We start from the raw sequence: 19774 nt of genomic DNA, 5'->3' as shown, positions 1-19774 counted from the left end.
CTAGGATCAGCAGACAGAATGCTGATCAGATGAGCTGGTCTAAAGTGAAATCTACCTACCTGTGAATGTGCTTAAATGACACAGTGGGGACTTGTAGCAGCTCCCAACTTCACTCTGGTCTATCTTAATTAGCACTGCATAAATCCAGTGCCTGGTTTGCTTTCACTGATTTGAGAGTAGAAATTTTTCTGGGTGGTGCAACAGAAGAAATAAATATACTTCTTAAGAATTTGCCTCCCTTTTAGTTTTTTTACAGCATATCTTTGTTTACAGGAACAAAAATAGAGATTTATCCGATACAGATTTACAGGGTTGTTAAAGAAAATATGTTTGTTTATATACCTAATACTATTACTAATAGTTAAAAAAAATCCCAACATTACTGTAAAAAAGGTAGGTCATTTTAAGTGACTGGTCTTGTCATCTTCCTGTCAACACAGTTACCAGAGACCACACCAAATTTCTGGGTTTTAAAACATGTCCTTAATAGTGCCTCTGAGCAGATTAGATGTAAATGTCTTGCTCAACATGATCTGGTTTATTTCTGAAGAAAAGCAAATAAAACCAGCTTGAACAAAACCACATGCTCAAATTCACTTCTCTCTGGCAAATCCCTGTAATAGCCTTTATCAATGAAGGTATTTGAGTTACAAGGCTAAAGATTAATGTGTATTTCATGTTTTTCCTTCTGTTGTACAGGACATTGCTCTGCGTATTGGCAAGCCAGCATTTGGGCAGGATTTTGGACAGATTTGTGGAAGATCTGTTTACCTACAGCTATGAAAAAGGCATCAGGTTATCTGAGCAAATCAAATGGAAAGAGGGGAGGGAGCATAAAATAACATAGAGATCTCTAACGTGTTTCAACATTTTTGCAACAGAAATTGAGGTGAATAAGTAGCACAGTACACATATGTGAATTACTGTTGTCATGCTGATTGCACTTAAAATACTATATGGAAGTCAGCAGGTATGGGAAAATAACCCTTCTATACTTATTTGTCTTTGTTAGTGTTTGTCTTCACTGGGAGACCAATGTCCACTGGTTTCCTAATAGTTTCAGTAAAAGAAGTATAATCTGTGCAGAAATTTGTGAGGCTTTTTGTTTGATTATGCAGAATTTGAATGGCTTTCTGAAATAAACTTTCTGCAGATGAGTAAATTGCATTCAGTCTCACTGATGCTATCTGAAAACCTTCTGTATTGGTATTGGGTTTTTTGTTTTGTTTTGTTTTTCATGCAGCCCTGAATGTCATTCAGTATCTCAAAATTCTGAGATAATTTGCTTGTTCTTACACAGCTTTACCGAAATTATAATACTCTGTATAAAAAGAGATCTTATTTCAGAATTCAAAAAAAACCAAAAAACCCAACCAGAAATGAGTGCTACACTCTGCTTTCTGATACACTTCCTGGAAGCAAATGTGATGTTTGAAACAACCATGGTAGAAAATACATATATTAACAGTATGGTGATTTTTATTATTTAGATGGCAACTTTTCCTCAATTCCCTGAAAATTTCTACTCTGTAAACAGCCAGCGACTGGGCAGTATTGGAATTAGTCTGAATTTATCAGCATGTTTAAAGGAACTAATTTTGATGCCTGAATCTCTGATGCTGATAGCTGACCAAAATTAGGAGCTAGCTACATTACAAAGCTTTAGTCAGCACAGCTATGTTGCCAGAGCTCCTAGTAGAAGCACAGCTCCCTGACTCTGGTAAACCGGGCTGGCTAAAGGGCTCTTTTGCCAATGTAAGATACATCTGCATGGGATGTTTTTGCTACTGTAGAAACCTCACTGCCTAATTCCTTCCCAAAAAGCAGCGTTGCAAAGCCAGCATAATTCTGTAACTGGATCTGTCCTACAAAGGCATATAATGTGATGTGATAGAAGAGACCGAAGCCGAGCAGTACTGCAGCAATGGTGCAGGTCCAGACAGGTGCCCATATGTGAACAATGTTTGGTAAAGCTCCTGTTCTGTGGAAAATAGCCATGAATAGCTAGTAAAAAGAACTACTGATGACTCCACCTAAAGTTATTCTTTTAGAATTCCAAGAATAGAGAGCTATATCTTTGTTTTGGAAACACAAGTTGTGCAATATATTTGAATTAATGCAAAAAGTCTCTGGAAAACATGATACAGTGGAGCAAAAGCAAGAGGGCTGTTCCAGCTTTAGCACAAAATAAAAAATGAATGGTCTTCCTAAGTTTCTTTCTTTTTTCCTTTCTTCTAAAGGCTTTCGCAATAAACTGTAAGCACTCCAGGAAAAAAAAAATCTTGTTATTGTTGTCAGTAAATTATTTAAAAGACTTCAAGACCAGCTTTGAAGGTAACAAAGAATAACACTGCTTATAGTTAAGAAACATATTCTTTCTAAAAGAATTCAGTAAGAGACATGTCCAGTCTGAAAATTTATCTGATTTTCAATGTTTTTCAACCAGATTATATTTTATTGCTATTATTTTCTCATACTCTGCCATATATGCCCCATTCTACAGCTAAAGCTTATACACGTATATACAAATAGATGTACACATATATACAAATGCCTGGATATTTTCCAGTTGACACTACCAAATTCAGCACTTTTTGTAACAAAAAGGGCAATATCTTTGCAGCTAAGGGTTATTTTTGCATGCATTTGGAAATACCAACTGCAAGTTAGCATCCTACATGAGGCTGGTAGCTTGCAGCCCTGCCTGTTATCTGACAAAGTAAGTTGGTGGGGGAGCTGATTCATCAAATAAGCTGGTTTTCTCTAGAGGGGATTGAGAACAGCTGTTTGAACAGTGATTACAGCCAAAAGTGCTGAACATCTTCTCCTGTGCTGATTTAGTCACTACCAAGAAAGCTGAGTTGGTGTTAATGAGGGTGAAAAAAGGTAAGAGGATGGTAGCTGCAAAGGAAAGGGAGACTCACAGATTTTTGTTTTAATAGCTGCTCAGGTTGTACTACCTGCAAGAAAATGCTATGTTTTCAGTGGATTCCTCAATAAGAAGACTGGTTTGTAATTTCTGATGTGAAAAATTAATAGAAGGATGTAAAGTTTGATAAAGAAAGGCACAACTAAATGTAGCCAGAGGTTTTATCTTCAGTAGTTACTGCATTTGACCTGTCTAGGTGGCTTGACTTTGAAAAATAGATTTGTTTTCCCCTGGAATATATAGTTTCTCCTCTGAATTGTGTTCATGTAACTTTGAAGTGACAGCACTTGTGTCTAAAGGTTCTCTTACTTAATTGCTGTTTAGAGAAATTCACCATGTGGTTTAGCAATACTCACAGGAAAGTGGTAGGCTGCCAGCACTCTCTGCACCAAGCCTAAAGCTTGGGCAGATTTACCTAAGTCACCAGAAGTGTGCTAGGAGATGCTGTTTACACAGGCAAACTGAATTAATTAAATTTCATCTTGATTTTAGTTCTGTATTCTCTCTACTCAAACATATCTTGCAAGGAAGAGTTAAATCTGCAAAGAGGTCTGGGGTGTAGTGTTGTGGTGGCGATGCTAAGGTGTCTTGATGAGCTCCATGGTCCCAGGCGAGACATCCAAGCTCTCTATGCAAGACACAAGACCTGAGTACCTGGCTGCCTTCCCTGTGCGTGCAGGTGGGCTTGCAGAGGGTACAGAAGCTCCCTTTCTGGAGGGTGGTATCTAAGCTTTCTGCCCCCCCCCCCCGTGATTTACAGCCAGTGGCTGTGTCTGGAGCTGGGTACCTACACAAGCTGTTCCCCTTGCAAACAGACCCAAGGTAAGAAAGTGGTACCCATGTAAAAGCAGCAGCCAGCGTGCTAGGTGTTCCTGTGATATTGCTGTTCACACCTGCCCCCTGTCTAGTCTGTCAGTGGGTTTCCAGTTTGTATTGTCATACTTAAAATGGTCTCTGCCTTGCTGGAGGTGATTGCAACAGTTCAGCAGCAATCTTTCCTCTTAATAATATACCTCCATTCTTTGGCAAGTTATAAACAGGTCTCTTGGCAAACTTGTACCTAAACCAAGCTTCCCTGTGGTCTCCATATACCTCTGGTGAATAATGTCACCTTTTTCCATTTCCACTTGTGCTGAGAGTTCTTTTTGCATGTGTTTCACCCCCAAACCAGACTGGAACATTAAAGCAATAGAAACTGTGAGCCTGGGAAACATCCCTCCTCATTGCCTAGAGTGGAGAAACAGCAGAGAGTCTCAAATCAACAGCTCCCATGGGCAGATCTCTGCTTGCACAGAGAAAAGACAGAAGGTATTTGGCACATTTTCTGCTCAAACAGCTGGTGGCAGAAAGCTAACCCCATCCTTCATTATCTGTTCCTGTGTTATCTTCAGTAGTTTAAATAAAGTGCTTTCCTTCTGGTGAAAGGGAAGAAGATGACCTTGAGGTTGAAAGACTTCCCCGTCCACTTCTGGAGTGTGAGTTTAGCTGGCCGACATAAAGAGTCAGAGGACACAGCTCTCTTAACAAGCCCCTGCTTAGACATCTTATGGCTCTCAGAGTATTAGTCACAGAGAGCATTAAGGGATATGGTGGCCTACTAAAGCCAACATACTTCAAGATTTTCACTTCTGGAGAAATGGCACTAATATTTAGGTTCCTTATGCCTTGGGATTTTCAGTTTTGTTTAGCAAGAGGTCTCTTTTCCACTTGATTTTGCAGTCCTGCTCAGTGCTACACATATTTATCCAATGCACGGGACTAAGGACCTAGGTGGAGGAATATCTGCTTTAATGCTTCTGTCAGGACTCAATTCAGATTGAAGCACCATCAACACCAAAGGTGAATAAGCAGTAAGAGACAACAATTTTAACAAAACTGTATACAAACACACTGTAAGTCTGTAAGCTATTTCAGACTTCAGTCTTTGCTTTAAGACCATGCAATGTGCTAGGAGTCAGAGAAAACATTAGTTTCTCACATAAAATAAGGTAAGCCTTATTTTATGACCATGCTACTGTCAGATCATATATCGTGAGATAAATTGCTTTTGCAAAATTAATCAGCTCTTTGGTTTGTTGTTCCTGTTTTTTTTTTTTAAGTGCAAGGAAAAGGAAATAGGAAGGTTTCTGCACTACAATTGCAGGGGTTAGAATAAAAGTGATTTAAGAACCCATTAATATTTATTGGTTTCCCAAAATCTATTCATAATTCAAGTACTTGAAAGCATTTGGCCTATTACACATATTTTCATTCTTTTATCCTGCAAAAGGCTGAGTGTCACATTGTCTCCAATTCCCTTTCTGGAATCACTGCTTTCAGGATTCTAAAATTTCCAAGTTTTTTCGCTCTGTTCTTTACAATTATATTGCGTAATCACCAAAATAACACATGGTGATCACACTGCTCACAATAGAACTCTTCTGGCCTTAAAGGAAAAGCAGGAGAGAAGGGTTGCTGCTGTGGCCCAATTTGCAACGTGTGTCAGTCGTTTGCACTCCTGAGAACCATATCTCTATAATCCATCATCTTGCTTGTTATCAGAATTTCAAAATGAAACTGTCACCAAAGCAGATCAGGGCAATCCTTTTAAAAGTAATCCTGCTCAATTCTATGTGCTACACAGGGGAACATCAGCTTAACTTGTAATTAAAGAAGATTTCTCTTGGGAGACCTCAGATGCGGCATGTCAGTTCCCAAGAAAATGGTAGCAATTATTGACCTAATTTTTCCTTTGCTCTAAGAATCAGATTTAAAATGACAGTATGATCTGGGAGGGAGCATAATTCCTATCAGTGATGATGTGCCAAGACTGTATGACTGTGAGGGAATAAATAAAAAAGGAAATAAGTAAAAAATGAAAGAGCAGGTAAAAATTCTGCCTCCTTCTAATAGCCTGAGTGAATAAATAACTTTCTCTGGCAAAGCAACAATCTTTGGGAGCTGGCCTTGGCTTCAATAAGAGAAAGTTTCCTTTGGAGCAGGAAAGTCCTTAAGCTATAAGCAAAGAATCCTAATGAGGTGTTTTTTAGAGAGAAGCTAATTCTGTTATGGTGGCTTCCTTAATGGACTGCTCAGCTCTTGGCAACTTCGCAAGGAGCTGGGAAGACAAATCAGTATCAGCAATATACAAGCCTGCACAGCTTAGCATACCTGTTTCCAAACAACTAGACTGGGTAAAGGATGCCTAACCAATCTATGTAATTCATTAAATAAAGCAGTATATCACTTCTCATTGTATAAGACCAAGACAGCCAGCTGCACTTTGAGGAGCATGGGAAAATAATTCTACCAGAGCAAAGGAGGGTAATTACCATTTTAAGGCTTTGGATTTACCAGATGATTTGGGTTGGGAACAGAATATTCCCCAAAGATATGCCTGGGTGTACAGTGTCTGCCCAACATTTGCCATGTACACAACTACACAGTTTTTGCAACAAAAGCTTGCAGCCTAAATTTAGAATAAAGTTAATAGATAAGATGGGGATAGGGAGTAGATGAAATGGCAGGGGAGAATTACAGCAACAAGTCTGTGAGGCATCTCAGTTTTCTCAGTATGCTGTATCATGATTATTTTGTTTTCCTTGCTATTTGCAGACAGATTTTGTTACTGCTGAGAAGCTGATTTCCTAAGTTGGTATAATGCATGCTGGCCTTTATTTTGTACTTGGCATATATGTTTGGCCATTTTTCTGGAGAAAGCGACCAACACAGAAAACATACCCTTTCTAGTACTGTGAAAATCTCTTCATTTTCTACTGTAACAAACTTCAGGATCCAAGATAAATAGAGGATCCTAAGCCTCTGCACAGGATCTCCTGGCTTGTTAGACAATGAACCTTAAAAAAACCCTAAACGCCAAAAGCAAGAGCTCTGGCTTTCCCACAATCCTGGCAGCACAGGAGGACAAAGGGCACTCTATGCCCAAGAAGTAGGTTTCTTGGTTGCGGTCCCAGATGTCTGCAACGTAACGCTGTGTCCCCATGGTGGGGATTAATGTGCAAGGGGCTGCTTGCCCCTCCTGTTACAGGCAGGGAGGATCAAAAGGGATTTCTAAAACATGTTCCCTGGCTTGGGCTCCTTCCCACTGAATGGTTTTGCCTGAGTTTCTTAAACAGCTTGTGCTAGTGATGAGGGGGAACAAGGCAGGAGTATCTGAAAACCTGCCTGGGTAGCATTTCTAGCATCTCTGGGTAGACACAAAGGTAGGGCCCTGTGGTTTTCTTTTTTAAAGACGTTAAATTAAAATGTTAAAATAAAAAAATATAAACATAAAAATAAAGCCTTAGGGTTTTTTCTTTATGTCTTATACTCATTAACAGACAATTGTCAGCAGCCCTTCAGAAAATTCTATGTCAGAAACTCAACTTGTAAAATATTAACTAAATAATTGTTTAATTAAGTCTTTCATGCAAAGCTAATTCCCTTTATAGGCATGCTTTTGCTAAGGACAGCAGTGGCAGAAGATTAAATACAGGCCTATGAAGCACATAAAAGAAACAAAAGACTCTGAGCTGCTGGAAAACTTGACAGCTATATACATATACGTTATTTAATACCTGTTTTAAACCAAGTCAGGATGTACAAGGTAAAATGGACTTCATGTGTGTGTGTGTATATATATAATGCTAAAGGTACTGTACACAAGAAAATAAATGCAGCACACCTAACTGTGTACTATATTTATAGTCAATGTATTACGAATTTCTGAAGTTCACTACGATTAAAACTATGCTCCTGAGGTATTTTAAAATTGCCATAAGTACTGAATGTGTCCAGAAGAATGTTTTAAGTATAAAAACTTCTGGGAGAAAACAGAGAAATACAGAAAAACTTAGTTTTTCTGACAAAAAATGATGGTCCTGTAAATGCTTTCATCCTCATGAACAAAACCATCTCCAGCTGATGCAGTCACTAAACTGCATTGAACTCTTAATGAACATAAATACAAACCAAATCGGAGCTAGAGAGCTGTTGTGTTTTAGACACCACAAGAGTTGCTGTGCTGGCTGGAGAATTGGGTTCCAGTGCATCAGCTTCTTAGCTGTGCTTTCCTGGGATGGGAACACCACTATGGACTTCTTGGCAGTGCTGGTTGTACAGCTGTTGCAGATTTCAGATAAAGTGACTCTGGATAACTGAAACTATCCAAACAGAACCTCTTAAAGTATGTTATGCAGAGCTCATGTGAAGAGCCATGCAGGACAGTGACCTGCAGCAAAGGGATGGTGCTGTGTGACTGGGAGCAGTAATCTCATCTGCTGGCACAGCTGGAACAGGAGCAGACAGATGTTCACATATTTGGTTGGCTTTCATAGTGACTTCTTTAGCATAGATCTCCCAAATGAAGCTCCTTCCATCCCGCATTTTTACTGAGCTAAACCACAGAGTTCTTGTTTTCATAAATTTACATTTTCTAAAGATTACAGTCATGTTTCCAAGCTTTTCACTGCCTCAGTAAAACTAGAATTATATTTAAAAGGAATATTGTAAGTTAAGATTATTGCTGACCTCTGTAGAGTTAGAAAACCATGAAAGAAGAAAGTGGGATTAAAACCCACAAACCCAGACCTGTAATAATGCCTGTGTGTATGTTTTGTTTCCAAACCCCTCTACTGAAGGTCTTATTTAATCCTCACATAAAGCTATTGAGTGAGATGAATTCTGCCCAGCTGTATTTCCTTTGTAAAAAACTGTCCTATGAACATTTACTCAAGCTGGGCTAGCTACCTTCCCAATGTATCAAAATCTACCCTGATACATACCCTGGTAACCTGCTGAAGTTATTGAATTGAGGTATAAACCAGGACATATTCCCATTCCCTTGACATATGGGAACAGACCTGGAAGTCTGGAAGTTCCCTAGTGGGGTGGGGGGGTACTCATTGCATAGTTATAACCCAACATATAGGTGTAAATGCAATGCTGGATGCTGAAGAGACCAGCAGAGCTTCACATGGGTATGATGGTCCAGACTCACTATGGATCCACTGCTGGGAGTGGAGTCCTTGTATTTTAGTTTCTCTTCAAAACTCAGAAACAAGGAAACTGGTAAAGTAGCTTAGTGCTGCACGTTATTGTTTGTGCGTGTGTGTTTTCTTTCCATTGCTCTCTGTTCAAAGACTGGTAAAATTGGTTATGTTTTAGTTTGCTTTACCCACATCCTTAAAAGTAACAGTGCTGAGTTTACAGATTTGTTCTCATTCTTAAGGTTTGGGTGAAAGAAATCCAGTTGCAATTATTTGCCCATTAGAGAAATGGGATTTTCTTGGTTTGAAGCCATTTGCTACACCATTTCTTGTAGCTGCTGCCCAAATGCATAGAACCTTTACTGAATCACTTTTAGGAATGTAGGTGGAAAAAGGGGAAGGAAAAGAATGGAAGAGAAGGAGGTGTTTGTAGCATGCTGCTGTGGATTAGAGAGCCCAGATCCCGTCTTCTAAGGTTTCAGCCTTAATCTTCCACCACATGCAAAGCCTTTCAATTTCACTTCGAGGTCATTACTCATGTACTAAACAGTTTAACTGCTGTGTGACAGATGCAGGTACAAAACTCAGTACAGAAAGCTTTTCAATTGGGGAGTTATGAGTATAATTCACTCTGGGAAAGAAACCTGTGGTTTTAGGTCAAAATATTTGCTTATAAAATTTAATAGCTGTATGCTAAACTTAAAATCAAACACATTTCAAGCTTATGAATTTTAATTGTCCTTTATCTTCTAATTTATCGTTTGATGCTAGATATTGCTCACAGGTAACTGCTGGTTTAAAGAAGTAAAACCAGAAAATTCTAAAGGATGTGCATGTCATAATACCTGAATTTATGGAAAGAAAATATAATTAGAAGACATTCAGAGCTTCAATGGGTATGCTGGTCTTGCAAAACATTGTGTGTCTTTATGATTATGTCCAGTATTAGAAGATCAGCTTTCTTAGTAAAGGCTTCTCACACAGCTTTCTTCATCATTCAGAGGCTTCTTCATCTGACAGGATCAGCCTAAGCTGACCTGTAAAATCAAGTGTCATTGAAGCTTGGAATTTCCATGTGACATAACATCTACATGAGAACTGCGGTAACTGCCACACCTGTCTTGGCTGATTTAGTCACTAAGTGATTCTTAGAGTGAAGAGCCACTATAAGGATAGAGATAGTGTGGAAAAAGATTGGTTCCCTCCATGGTTAAGTATCGATGATGTTCAGCTCTGCCCTGTAGTGGACAGATAGCACGCAGAAGGAAAACAGTTGCTGGCAAGGTCAACTTGAACTGTCTGAGACCTGATATACATCACAGGCACAGATCAGATACCTCTTTCCAGAAAATGAATATCCTCATGAGCTCAGGTTTCCATCAAGTGAAGCAGATGCTCCAAGTCCCTTTAGTTTTGCTACCATTTTAAAGAAGGGAAAGCATCACTTCTTTAGCATTAAATCTGTGTTATTGGCAATCGCTATTTGAAGAGATGACAGTTTCTTGTAAGTAAATGCAATACATACATTTGGTTTACAGGACAAGTTAGAAGCAGCATTGATGGCACCTGCAGCTGATTTAAATATCACTACAGATATCCTTAAAGACAGATAATGGGAAAGGTCTATCCTAAAAAAACCCAAAAACAACCCCCCCTCAAAAACCCTAACTAGCATACACAGAATAATTATTTCCCAGTAAAACATGTCAGACAGAAATAGCAAAGGTAATGGTGGTAAATCTAGCTATTAGATAAAGAATTAAGGTGTTACAATAAAAAGGAGCAACAAGAGACTTTACCCTGGAAAACAGACTATAGCAGGAAATATACATCTCTGTTTAAGTCTGTGTGATCTGTAAATGTGCTGAGGGAGCAAATGTGTGATAGCTGTGAGAGTTAAGTAGGCAAGTAAAATAAAAGAATTGTACATATTACTGTTTTTAAAGAAAATCCATCTATTTGAAATTATTTCATTTAGGAAGATGCTTAGAAACCAGGATGTCATGTCTGAAGATGTCCTTTGGTACTTTTCCCAGCTAGGTATAATCACTGTGTTATTTGAGAGCTCTAAGTGAATTGAACACTCGTTCTGCTATGCACATTTCTCCTTTGTAATTTAGACTCAGTTACCTGCAGTATTAACCTGAAGATCTGGACCAACTGGATGTTGATCAAAACATGTCCCTAACTGGCTTATTGAATCAAGTGCAAGATCATTTTGGGTAATAAATTCTCAAACCTTTTTTAATTCTGTACTGATGCACGAAGCATCATAGGTGTTTCATGATCTCACTTTGCTTTCTGCAACACAAATGCCCATGTTGTGGCAAGTACTTTTCTATTTAGCTCAGTATTGCTAATTTACATGGCATCATGACTTCAACAATATTGTATCTTCTTCACTTTAAGCACCTTATTGCATCCACTGAGAACTGCTGAGACTCGCATTTGCAGTGTGTTCATATTTGGAGGAGGAGCACTGAGGGGTGAGGAGATGCCTTTCAAAAGGAACAAGAGCACATGAAGACCTGCATTTGCTGAAGAGTAGGGGACTTGTATGGCTTTGTTGGTTCCAGCTGATCAGGATGTTCATCATCCTACTGCGTGCTCAGGAGTGGTGGAGTATCTTTAAGGGCTTGCAAGCACACATAGAAAGTTTCAAGCAAGACCTAAAGTTTAACGAGACAGAACTCTGAAATATTTATACTCTTTTAAACATACAAAATGCACTTGGAGGCAAAATGGGATGGTGCTGCACTGCTTCCCTCCTACATCCATCCTTGTGACACTGTTCTTTGGTTTGGCTTTCAACTTTGCACCTTCCCATCAAAACACTTTCTGATCTGAACTCTGCCATTTCCCAAAGGTGTCTGGCAAACAGAAGGAAATGACTTCCCACTTGATGAAAAAGAAATTTTTTTGGGGGGAGGAGGTATTAAATGTAATCCTGAGAGGATATTTCAGTGATACCTGATTTGAGATAAAATTATGCTGTTAATTTAGTAAATGTAAGCTGGGAAAAAGTGGTGCTTTTCCCTCCAGGGTAGAATATGGGGGATATTTGTGAGAATTTCCTTTTAGTTATTGTAAGCAAAATAACTCTAATATAGCCTTCCATCTTTCAAGGGTTTTTTGCAGATGCTATTAAAATGCAGGCTTACAAAGTCTCCAGCAGTAAGGAAGAAATAACTGCACTAAACCAGAAAGGTCCTCAATATTGCTTTTCCGCGTGGAATGGGAAACTACTGATGTTTTGCAGAGGAATAAAGCTAAATGCTACCTTTTCTATTTCCCTGCACAATTTGCCCATTCTTGAGTCAAGTTTCAAATGTGTTTCAGCACCAAGAAATCACAAGTTATATCTCAGCTTTCAAAGTGCAGCATGAATATCCTGTGATGCTTTTCACACATATCAGAAAAATAAAATTTAAAAAAGAGAGGAGATGTAACTAACCTCCTGATAGGGGTCTGAGAATTGACCTCAAAGGAAAGAGAGGTCTGAAAACTGAACACAATGCCACAAAACTATATGTGTGATATACCTGACTTACCTATTTTGGGGGATGGACTGATTCAATGCTACCTTCTCATGGCTCTTAATCACCGAGCTTCCAGATAAAGCCAATAGCTCCAGTATTTGAAGAGGCAAAATTTCCAAGGTTGCTTTTGAGGGTGGATCCAAAATCCTGTAGTACCTTTTTTTTTTTTTTTTTTTCCCCATGAAAGGACCTGATTTTTGGGAAGAGATTTGGATTTCTTAAGTAACTCATATAGAATAAAGTGTCGATTAGGACAGCGATAACTGCTGAAATTGAAACCACCTGCACACAGGCAAGTTAAAAGACACTTCTTCTGCTTTCAGCAGCAGTAGAGGGTGGGAAGAAGAAAGGAACCTATGAACTCTTTCTTAATCTGAACTGTTTTTTTATCTACGTCATTTCTGATGTCTTAGATTTTTTTTTCTTCCATAAACTTAAAAAGATGGAGGTTTTGTCTGGCTTGTGCATAACCTTCTGTCAGTATTAAAAGATACAACTCAGAAAGAAGTCTAGTTGAGTAAAGGAGGTACTCCTAGGTAAGAAAGGGCTGATTTTAAAACCAAGTACAGTGTCTGGTACCAAGTACAGCAAATCAACACAGAAATGCTACTCTAGGAAGACACATAGTCCTAACAGCTGAGAGGAGAGAGGCAGCTGTTCCTACAAGCATTGCATGGGTTATTTTTCATATTAGACAAGCTTCTGAATTTGGGGAGGAGGGTGATTTTGAGTGGCCAGTCAGTAGTTCAAATTGACTAAACTCTTTATTACATAAAGAGATTTCAACAATAGATTGATAAGCATATATATAAGAAAATAGAATTAACGTATTCCCCCCCTCCCCCAGTTGCATGGATTGTTGACAGGCACTCAAAAAAAATAAACTGGGCCCAATAAAACACTGTTCCTCCACAAATACTGACTTGTAGCAGATGCAGAATTTGCACAACCTCACACTTGACCTTTTAAACTGCAATAGGAATAACTTGGCTGGCTGCAGCCAGCAATGGAAGAGAGAGCGGGTATGGATGGTGTTATTCAGAACTGCCTTACCAAAAAACGTGCCAAATCCATGACATGGAAATCACCCTCGACAACTTTGCCAACCATTTATTTCCTGCCAGTTTGAAGGCACTTCTCTTTTTGGAATACTTGTACCCATGCTCAGAGCAGAATACAAGAAGCAAAGTATTTTTTTACTTCAAGGTGGCTGTGAAAATGCACATATAATAGAGGGAAATAAAGTAACAGAATCCGATGTGTGTTTTCCAAAGTGTCACTTGAGAACACAAACCAACAATTTAACAGGAAAATATCTTCTTTTTCTGTCAAGTGGGCCTTTTTATTTTTTTATTTTTTTTTTTCTTTCCATTTCTCCCTTAAATCCTTCAGGGCAAAAACCTGGATTTCAAATGCTAATTCATGTTTTGGACTTCAATCATGATTAAATAAGACTGGGTGTGGAGAGGGAAGGAAATTACTGTTGATTTTCAGGTTTAATAAGGAAGACAAAAACAGCATATGGAAGTTCTTTTATATCTCCTCCTCCAAAACAGTTCTAAATTTACCTCTTTTAAAACCCTAAATCAGGCTAATGAGCTCCAAGAACACTTCTTAAAATTGTGTGGAATCATAGGGCACAGTCTGCTGGCACAGGATAAAAGGGTGCACAAGCTAATTAGCTCCCTTCCTCCTTTAACACCAATAATAGGTATCCTAGAGTTTAATCCACGTATAACTGGAATTTTAAAGCCCCAAACCCTTAAACCCCTTATACCATGGAAACACCCAGACTGGTGTTTTTCTCAAAACAAAATAAAAATGCTAATGACTATGCTGCACAGTAAGGCCCTAATGACACAAAATGTCTGTAAACTGCATCAGTTATTGTCACATAGGGGAAATAAAAACAGCTGTAGACTTTTCTTCATGTGCGTAAGTTATTCCTCCCCATTAGGTTTCTGTACCAGTTTGTCTTTGCTAGCTGCAAAGCATCATGCATGGTAAGTACACTTCAGGGGCCCTCGAAGAACTTGGGAAAGAATGGTTTTGTTAAGTTTCCTTATGCTTGGTTTTAGGATATTTATTTAAAACTTGGCCACTGTACTTCCAACTTCCATTTCTTGCTGTGTTTGGCTTTCAAATAATGACACAGAATATAAAGTAATTCTCGTTTCTTTTTCATAACTGCTGTTCTTAGCGGGAAAAACCAAAATGTGTCCCAACATTGATGTAAACAGTCTTAAATTTTCATTACCTAATTAAACATCTTCATATAGAAATTTCTGCCCCATGGGGTTTGATTTCCTTCAGTTTGTGACATATTTTTACCATGGTCAGTTTTGACTGAGAAAGAGGAAATACAATGCAGGTTAAAAGTTATTAGCCAGAATAAGTTAATGTTGTTTTTTTTTAAAAATCACGCAGTAGTTATTAAATGGATATAAAATCATAATTTCGGTATTAATGCCAATATAATGTTAATCATCATGTTCTTGAAGATGTAAATTGTTCCCTTTTATCCTCCTAAATCTAAGCATAACTAGTCCTCAAAACTCAACTGTTTTTTTGCTGTTACTTGAGGAGGTAAGAAGCCCCACAGAAGACATAAATATTCACTTTATTTCATACTGAACTCTACCCTACCAGCTATGCAGCAGTCCTGTGGGTAAAGACTCAGTCTCTCAGATACTGTGGCCCCTGTATTTAACATATGATAAGGCAAGCCATGGGGGTGTATGTAGATAATGGATTTATAAGCTCAGCTGCTGCCAGGTGCTTACAAATTGGCTGATAAATTTGGTATGCTTGAAGTCTGAAGTGCGATATTCATAAAGTGGCAGAGCTGCAGGCCGTAGTCTCACAAGTTGTTTCTTCTCTGTTGCAGGTGGGCAATCCTACTCGTGCCCTTCCACCACTACCTCACAAGGCAGACTCATGCCAGCAGCTTTCTGGCTCTGAACAATAAGTGGTACACTTAGTTTCATCCTCCTAATTTTCTTCCCTTCTTCTTTACCTTCTTTAATTACAAGTCAGGCTGCACTTTGTCACTGAATACGGACTTCGGACTCTATTTGTATGAGGCCTACCGATGTCTCAGCTTCGAAATGAGTTTTATAGGCAGTGATTAACAAAACCCTCATATAGCATGGTATGAAAGTATCAAGAAAAAATTCTACATGATGTGATTCTGTTGAAGTAGCTGTCTTAGATTAGGGAATAAGACAGCCCTTTATATCTACATTAATCTGGGGTTTACTAATTCCTAAAGAAAACACTACTGGAGGTTTTTTCCTAACTCTTAGTTGAGTCAGAGGTTCAATTTTAAAGTGTTTGCATCTGATTAACTTTTTTCTTTAATAAGATCCAGAGATGCTATTAAATTAAATGAACATAAAATCAAGTGCCTGATGAACAACAGGAGTCCATTTCTTTTCATAGGTCAGACTGCTTGTAATGAAGATACAATGATCAGTCTTAAAGAATCAAAGGATCTTCCCAGAGATGAATGAGATCAACACCAAGGCCAACATGCGGATTTTGATAAGCAGGTATCTGTAACTAACTATGCAAATGAAACACTGGACTCTTATTTCAGGCCCTAGAGGGTACTTTTAATCAACCACATCTTGTGCAAAAGGCTTCAGTGCATCTTTTTGAGTTTCAGTGCAAGTACTCATGTTCCTTTTTTCTATGTGCAGTTTCTGAGTATGTTTTCTCATAGGTTATTAATTCTGTATCAGCTGGCATAACTTTGACTTGATGCTGTGGTTCCGGATGGCAGGGCTACAGAACTCTGCTGCCTTTTCACTGACGGAGATGGAGAGATATTGTTAGGAGTGGGTGCTGTAGCACCGTTTCCATGTCAGTCATGGATTTGTGCTGGATTGATCTCTGTCTACAGAAAATATTCTCTTCCAGTTTGCGTGTCAATGTTCAGGGGCTGGAATATTGTCTTTGCAGCATTCTCTTTCAGGAAGTGCTATGGGCAATTAAGAAATACTAATTATTAATTAGTATTTTAGGCAGGGCTTTAGTTTGGTTACTGCCAACAAAGAAGAGAGATTTGTTGCTGTCCAGGGCCCTTTCTGTATGTCCTGCAATCAGTGTATGCCCATATCAAGCACCATACCTGATATGGTGGCTATGATACTTATGAACGTTTAGAAGAGTTAGTGCCTGTCTTCACTGAGTTCAGATTACACTGGTTATCAAAGTCTCTTAAATTCCCGAAGTCTCTTGGGAATTTAAAAAATATTCTAGCTCCTGCCTATATAGTCCCTCTGCAACTGGATTGTTGTAGGGGTACAGATACTTGAACCTATTAAATACAGTTTCACACCAATCTCATGTTTATGCTTACCTTAGTGTTACCTAGCCTTTTTGTAAGTATTAGTTGTCATGCAATGTGCAAGGTTATACACTCTTGTACTCCATAAAAGTGGGATGTGACCCCATGGAAAATATACTGACAAATCAAAATTTGTAATCGGTTTAAAGTTCAAGGGTGCAGCCAAATCCTGAGCCAGGGTAATTTGACCTAGATTCACTGAAGTAGATCCGCAATGAACTACACAAACAGAAGAACCCTGTCCCACTGTGGTTGCTGTCATATGGTGGGGATCCCAAGGAAACACTTAAAGCCTGATGAATGCTGTGGTTTGCTGCTTCAGCAAAATGAAATTTCAGATTTAAAAAGAGTAAGTTTCCTTCTGCTACTTTCTACAAATAATAATGACTGAACACCCAGGATGCTGAGGAAACTCTCTCAGTTGAGTTGAAGGGACACTAGCAACATACGCGTGCTCATTTCTGTGCCACTACAGAAGGGAGTGTTAAAACACTGTTTCCACTACTTGGGTCAAAAATCTACATTTGCCATTCATTTGCTCCCGATATCTTTGGTAGTATCATCCTGTGTCTTTGTGTCCCCCTGCCCCCAAGCTCCAGGTCCATCTAGACATCGACATGCTGTAACTTTTAACCCCATATTAGCGCAATTGCAAGAGTTTTCATCAGAAGTTCAGAGTTTGGATTCAGTAGCTAATGTTCCAAGGACACTCTTTACAAATTTTAGAACAAAGCAACCTTCAGTCGTCACACACCCTCACAGATTTTTCCCAATTTTTCCATTCTCCCCCCATAATGCCTGCATGTGTGACTAATAAGGCTTGGGAAATCTCAGCAATTTTTCAACACTAAGGTTACTGGAGATACAGAAGAGCAGAACTTGCTAATAGCTCTGGTGATTTCTGTATATTGCTGACAGCTGTTTGAAGAATATTTTTGAGATTAATTAAACAGTTTTAAGAACCAGAAATAACAGGTTAAAGGTATGCCTCAGCTATCATTTCCATTAGTATAAATACAAGGTTGTCTATGCCTATGTATGACAGTGAATCTTTCCTTGACTTGCACCGGTGTAACTGACTTCATCTCAGTCCTGGAAGGAATCAAACTAAAATATTTAAACTGGCTCAGGCTATTTTAACTTTCTTTCCAGGGGACTCAGCACTTCTGAGCACCTGGATGTTAGCTGTACCAGTTACTGATAAATAATGCGCATTACCTTCTGCCACACCAGGTGTTGTAACTGCCTTCACTCTATTGAGGAAGACACTATCAATGGCTGGTGTTAGCTTTGGCTTTGTGCAGTTATGGTAACTTTGTCATGTATTTTGTGTTTATGTTTCACCCTACATGATAAGAAATAGGAATTCAATAATGTAGTGGAAAATCATTCAGGGGGGCCTAAGCAGCATAAGGTACTGCACTATTCGTGATCTTCATTCATTAGAGTCTTTCCATTGCTATCATCCTGAGTTGATTGCAAATAGACTACATAGGAGCAAAAGATTCATACTGACAGCATGTGGATACATGACAATGAGGAAGAGGACTCCTGTTAATTAATGAAAAGACTATTTTAATATTATTCACGTCTGAATTGGTGGGATATGGGAGAACTGCAAATGGCTTTTTATGTACAGAAGGCAGAATTTACTATATATGATGCGAAGGCATTTGGAAAAAAAAGTAGTAAAACGTATTTTTAATATTAAATCATATGTAGGAAAAACTATGTTCTGCTGTGAATTGTGTTCCAAGCTTCTGATATGACAAGCTTGGACAAGTTATTCATCCCACTGTACCTCAGACTTTACGGCTGCAAAATACCTCTATGCTACTGTTCTGCTTTGTCAGGTCAGTCTTACACTTCATGCATTACTGTTTATAAACAGGATCAGCTCCTCTGGGGAAGTTACTATGGCTGCAAAGGCACAATGTGCTATGGGGAAATGGTCCTACTCCCTCAATAGATGACTGCATGGTCCCACTGTAACTGTTAAAATGCTGAACTGAAACCTAAACCTCTATTGTTCATTCATTACCTGGAAGAATAGTAAGTGTTCCGCTACAGACTGTGCGGCTAACGCAAGAGGCTCTGTTAGCATACCGCCAGGAATAAGCCGTTTATGTAACAAGCTCAAGTGCACCTCGAAATAGAGAAACCCGTGAGCGTGGAAGGGCGGCGGGACCGCCTGCGCGGGGGGGCACATCGCTCGCTCCCGTCGCCCGGTTCCCCCCTCTGACCGCCCCCGCACGGCCCGGCCCTCCCGCCGCCTGGTTTTCGGAGTGCATGGCCGTGGGGTGGGTGCGGCTGCAGCTCAGAGCATCCGCACCACCCTCCCGCCAAATACCCCAAACCCACTCCAGGGCCCTAACGGGACCCGTAGGAGTGGGGGTCAGGGACCATGAAGAGCAGTCAATCAACCGCGGGCGGGGAGCGGGCCGGGGGAAGGGAACGGAGCGAACTGGGCTCAGGGTCCCCGGTGGCGGCGGGGGACACTCACCATGGCGGCGGGGCGGTGGCGGCGGAGCGCTGTCCAGGGTATCGGCCGGCTCGGCTCGGCTCGGCTCGGCTCGGCTCTGCCGGCGCTGCCCGCCGCGCCCGCGCTATAAGGCACCGCCTCCTCCCCGGCTCCGCCGCGCCCGCCCCCGCCTGCGGACACATGGCGAGAGGGACCGATCCCAGACCCCGGCTCCCGGCAGCATCGCTCCGCCGGCGACGCCCAGGGTTCCCTGAGGGTCCCCGCTGCGCACAGGGAGCCGGTGGAGCGCAAAGAGGGCAGGGAGATGGTGGCGCGAAACGTCAGGGAGGTGGGGATGCAATAGCTGAGAGGGAGCAGGGGTCCACAGAATCACAGAATGGTTTGGGTTGCAACGGACCTTAAAGACCACCTGGTTCCAACCCCCTGCCATGGGCAGGGACACCTTCCGCTAAACCAGGTTGCTCAAAGTCCCATCCAACTTGACCTTGAACGATTCCTGGGATGGGG

At 40.1% G+C, this 19774-nt stretch overlaps 1 protein-coding gene across 1 annotated transcript in view; it reads right to left on the bottom strand.

Annotated features, from left to right (window-relative positions):
* The window catches only part of ELOVL2 (ELOVL fatty acid elongase 2), a 42504-nt gene extending 23065 nt beyond the window's left edge, over nt 1-19439 (bottom strand). The window contains exon 1 of the mRNA XM_057399254.1: nt 19289-19439. Coding sequence (XP_057255237.1) covers nt 19289-19291 — 3 coding nt within the window. The 5' untranslated portion in view covers nt 19292-19439. The remainder of the gene's footprint in view (nt 1-19288) is intronic.
* Between the last annotated feature and the right edge of the window lie 335 nt (nt 19440-19774).

Source organism: Pezoporus wallicus, unplaced genomic scaffold (assembly GCF_028554395.1).
Source record: "Pezoporus wallicus isolate ANWC-B61680 ecotype Strahan unplaced genomic scaffold, APGP_CSIRO_Pwel_v1 contig_818, whole genome shotgun sequence".
Taxonomy (NCBI): domain Eukaryota; kingdom Metazoa; phylum Chordata; class Aves; order Psittaciformes; family Psittacidae; genus Pezoporus; species Pezoporus wallicus.
The sequence above is the reverse complement of the archived record's forward strand: the minus strand, read 5'-3'. Positions and strand labels throughout refer to the sequence as shown.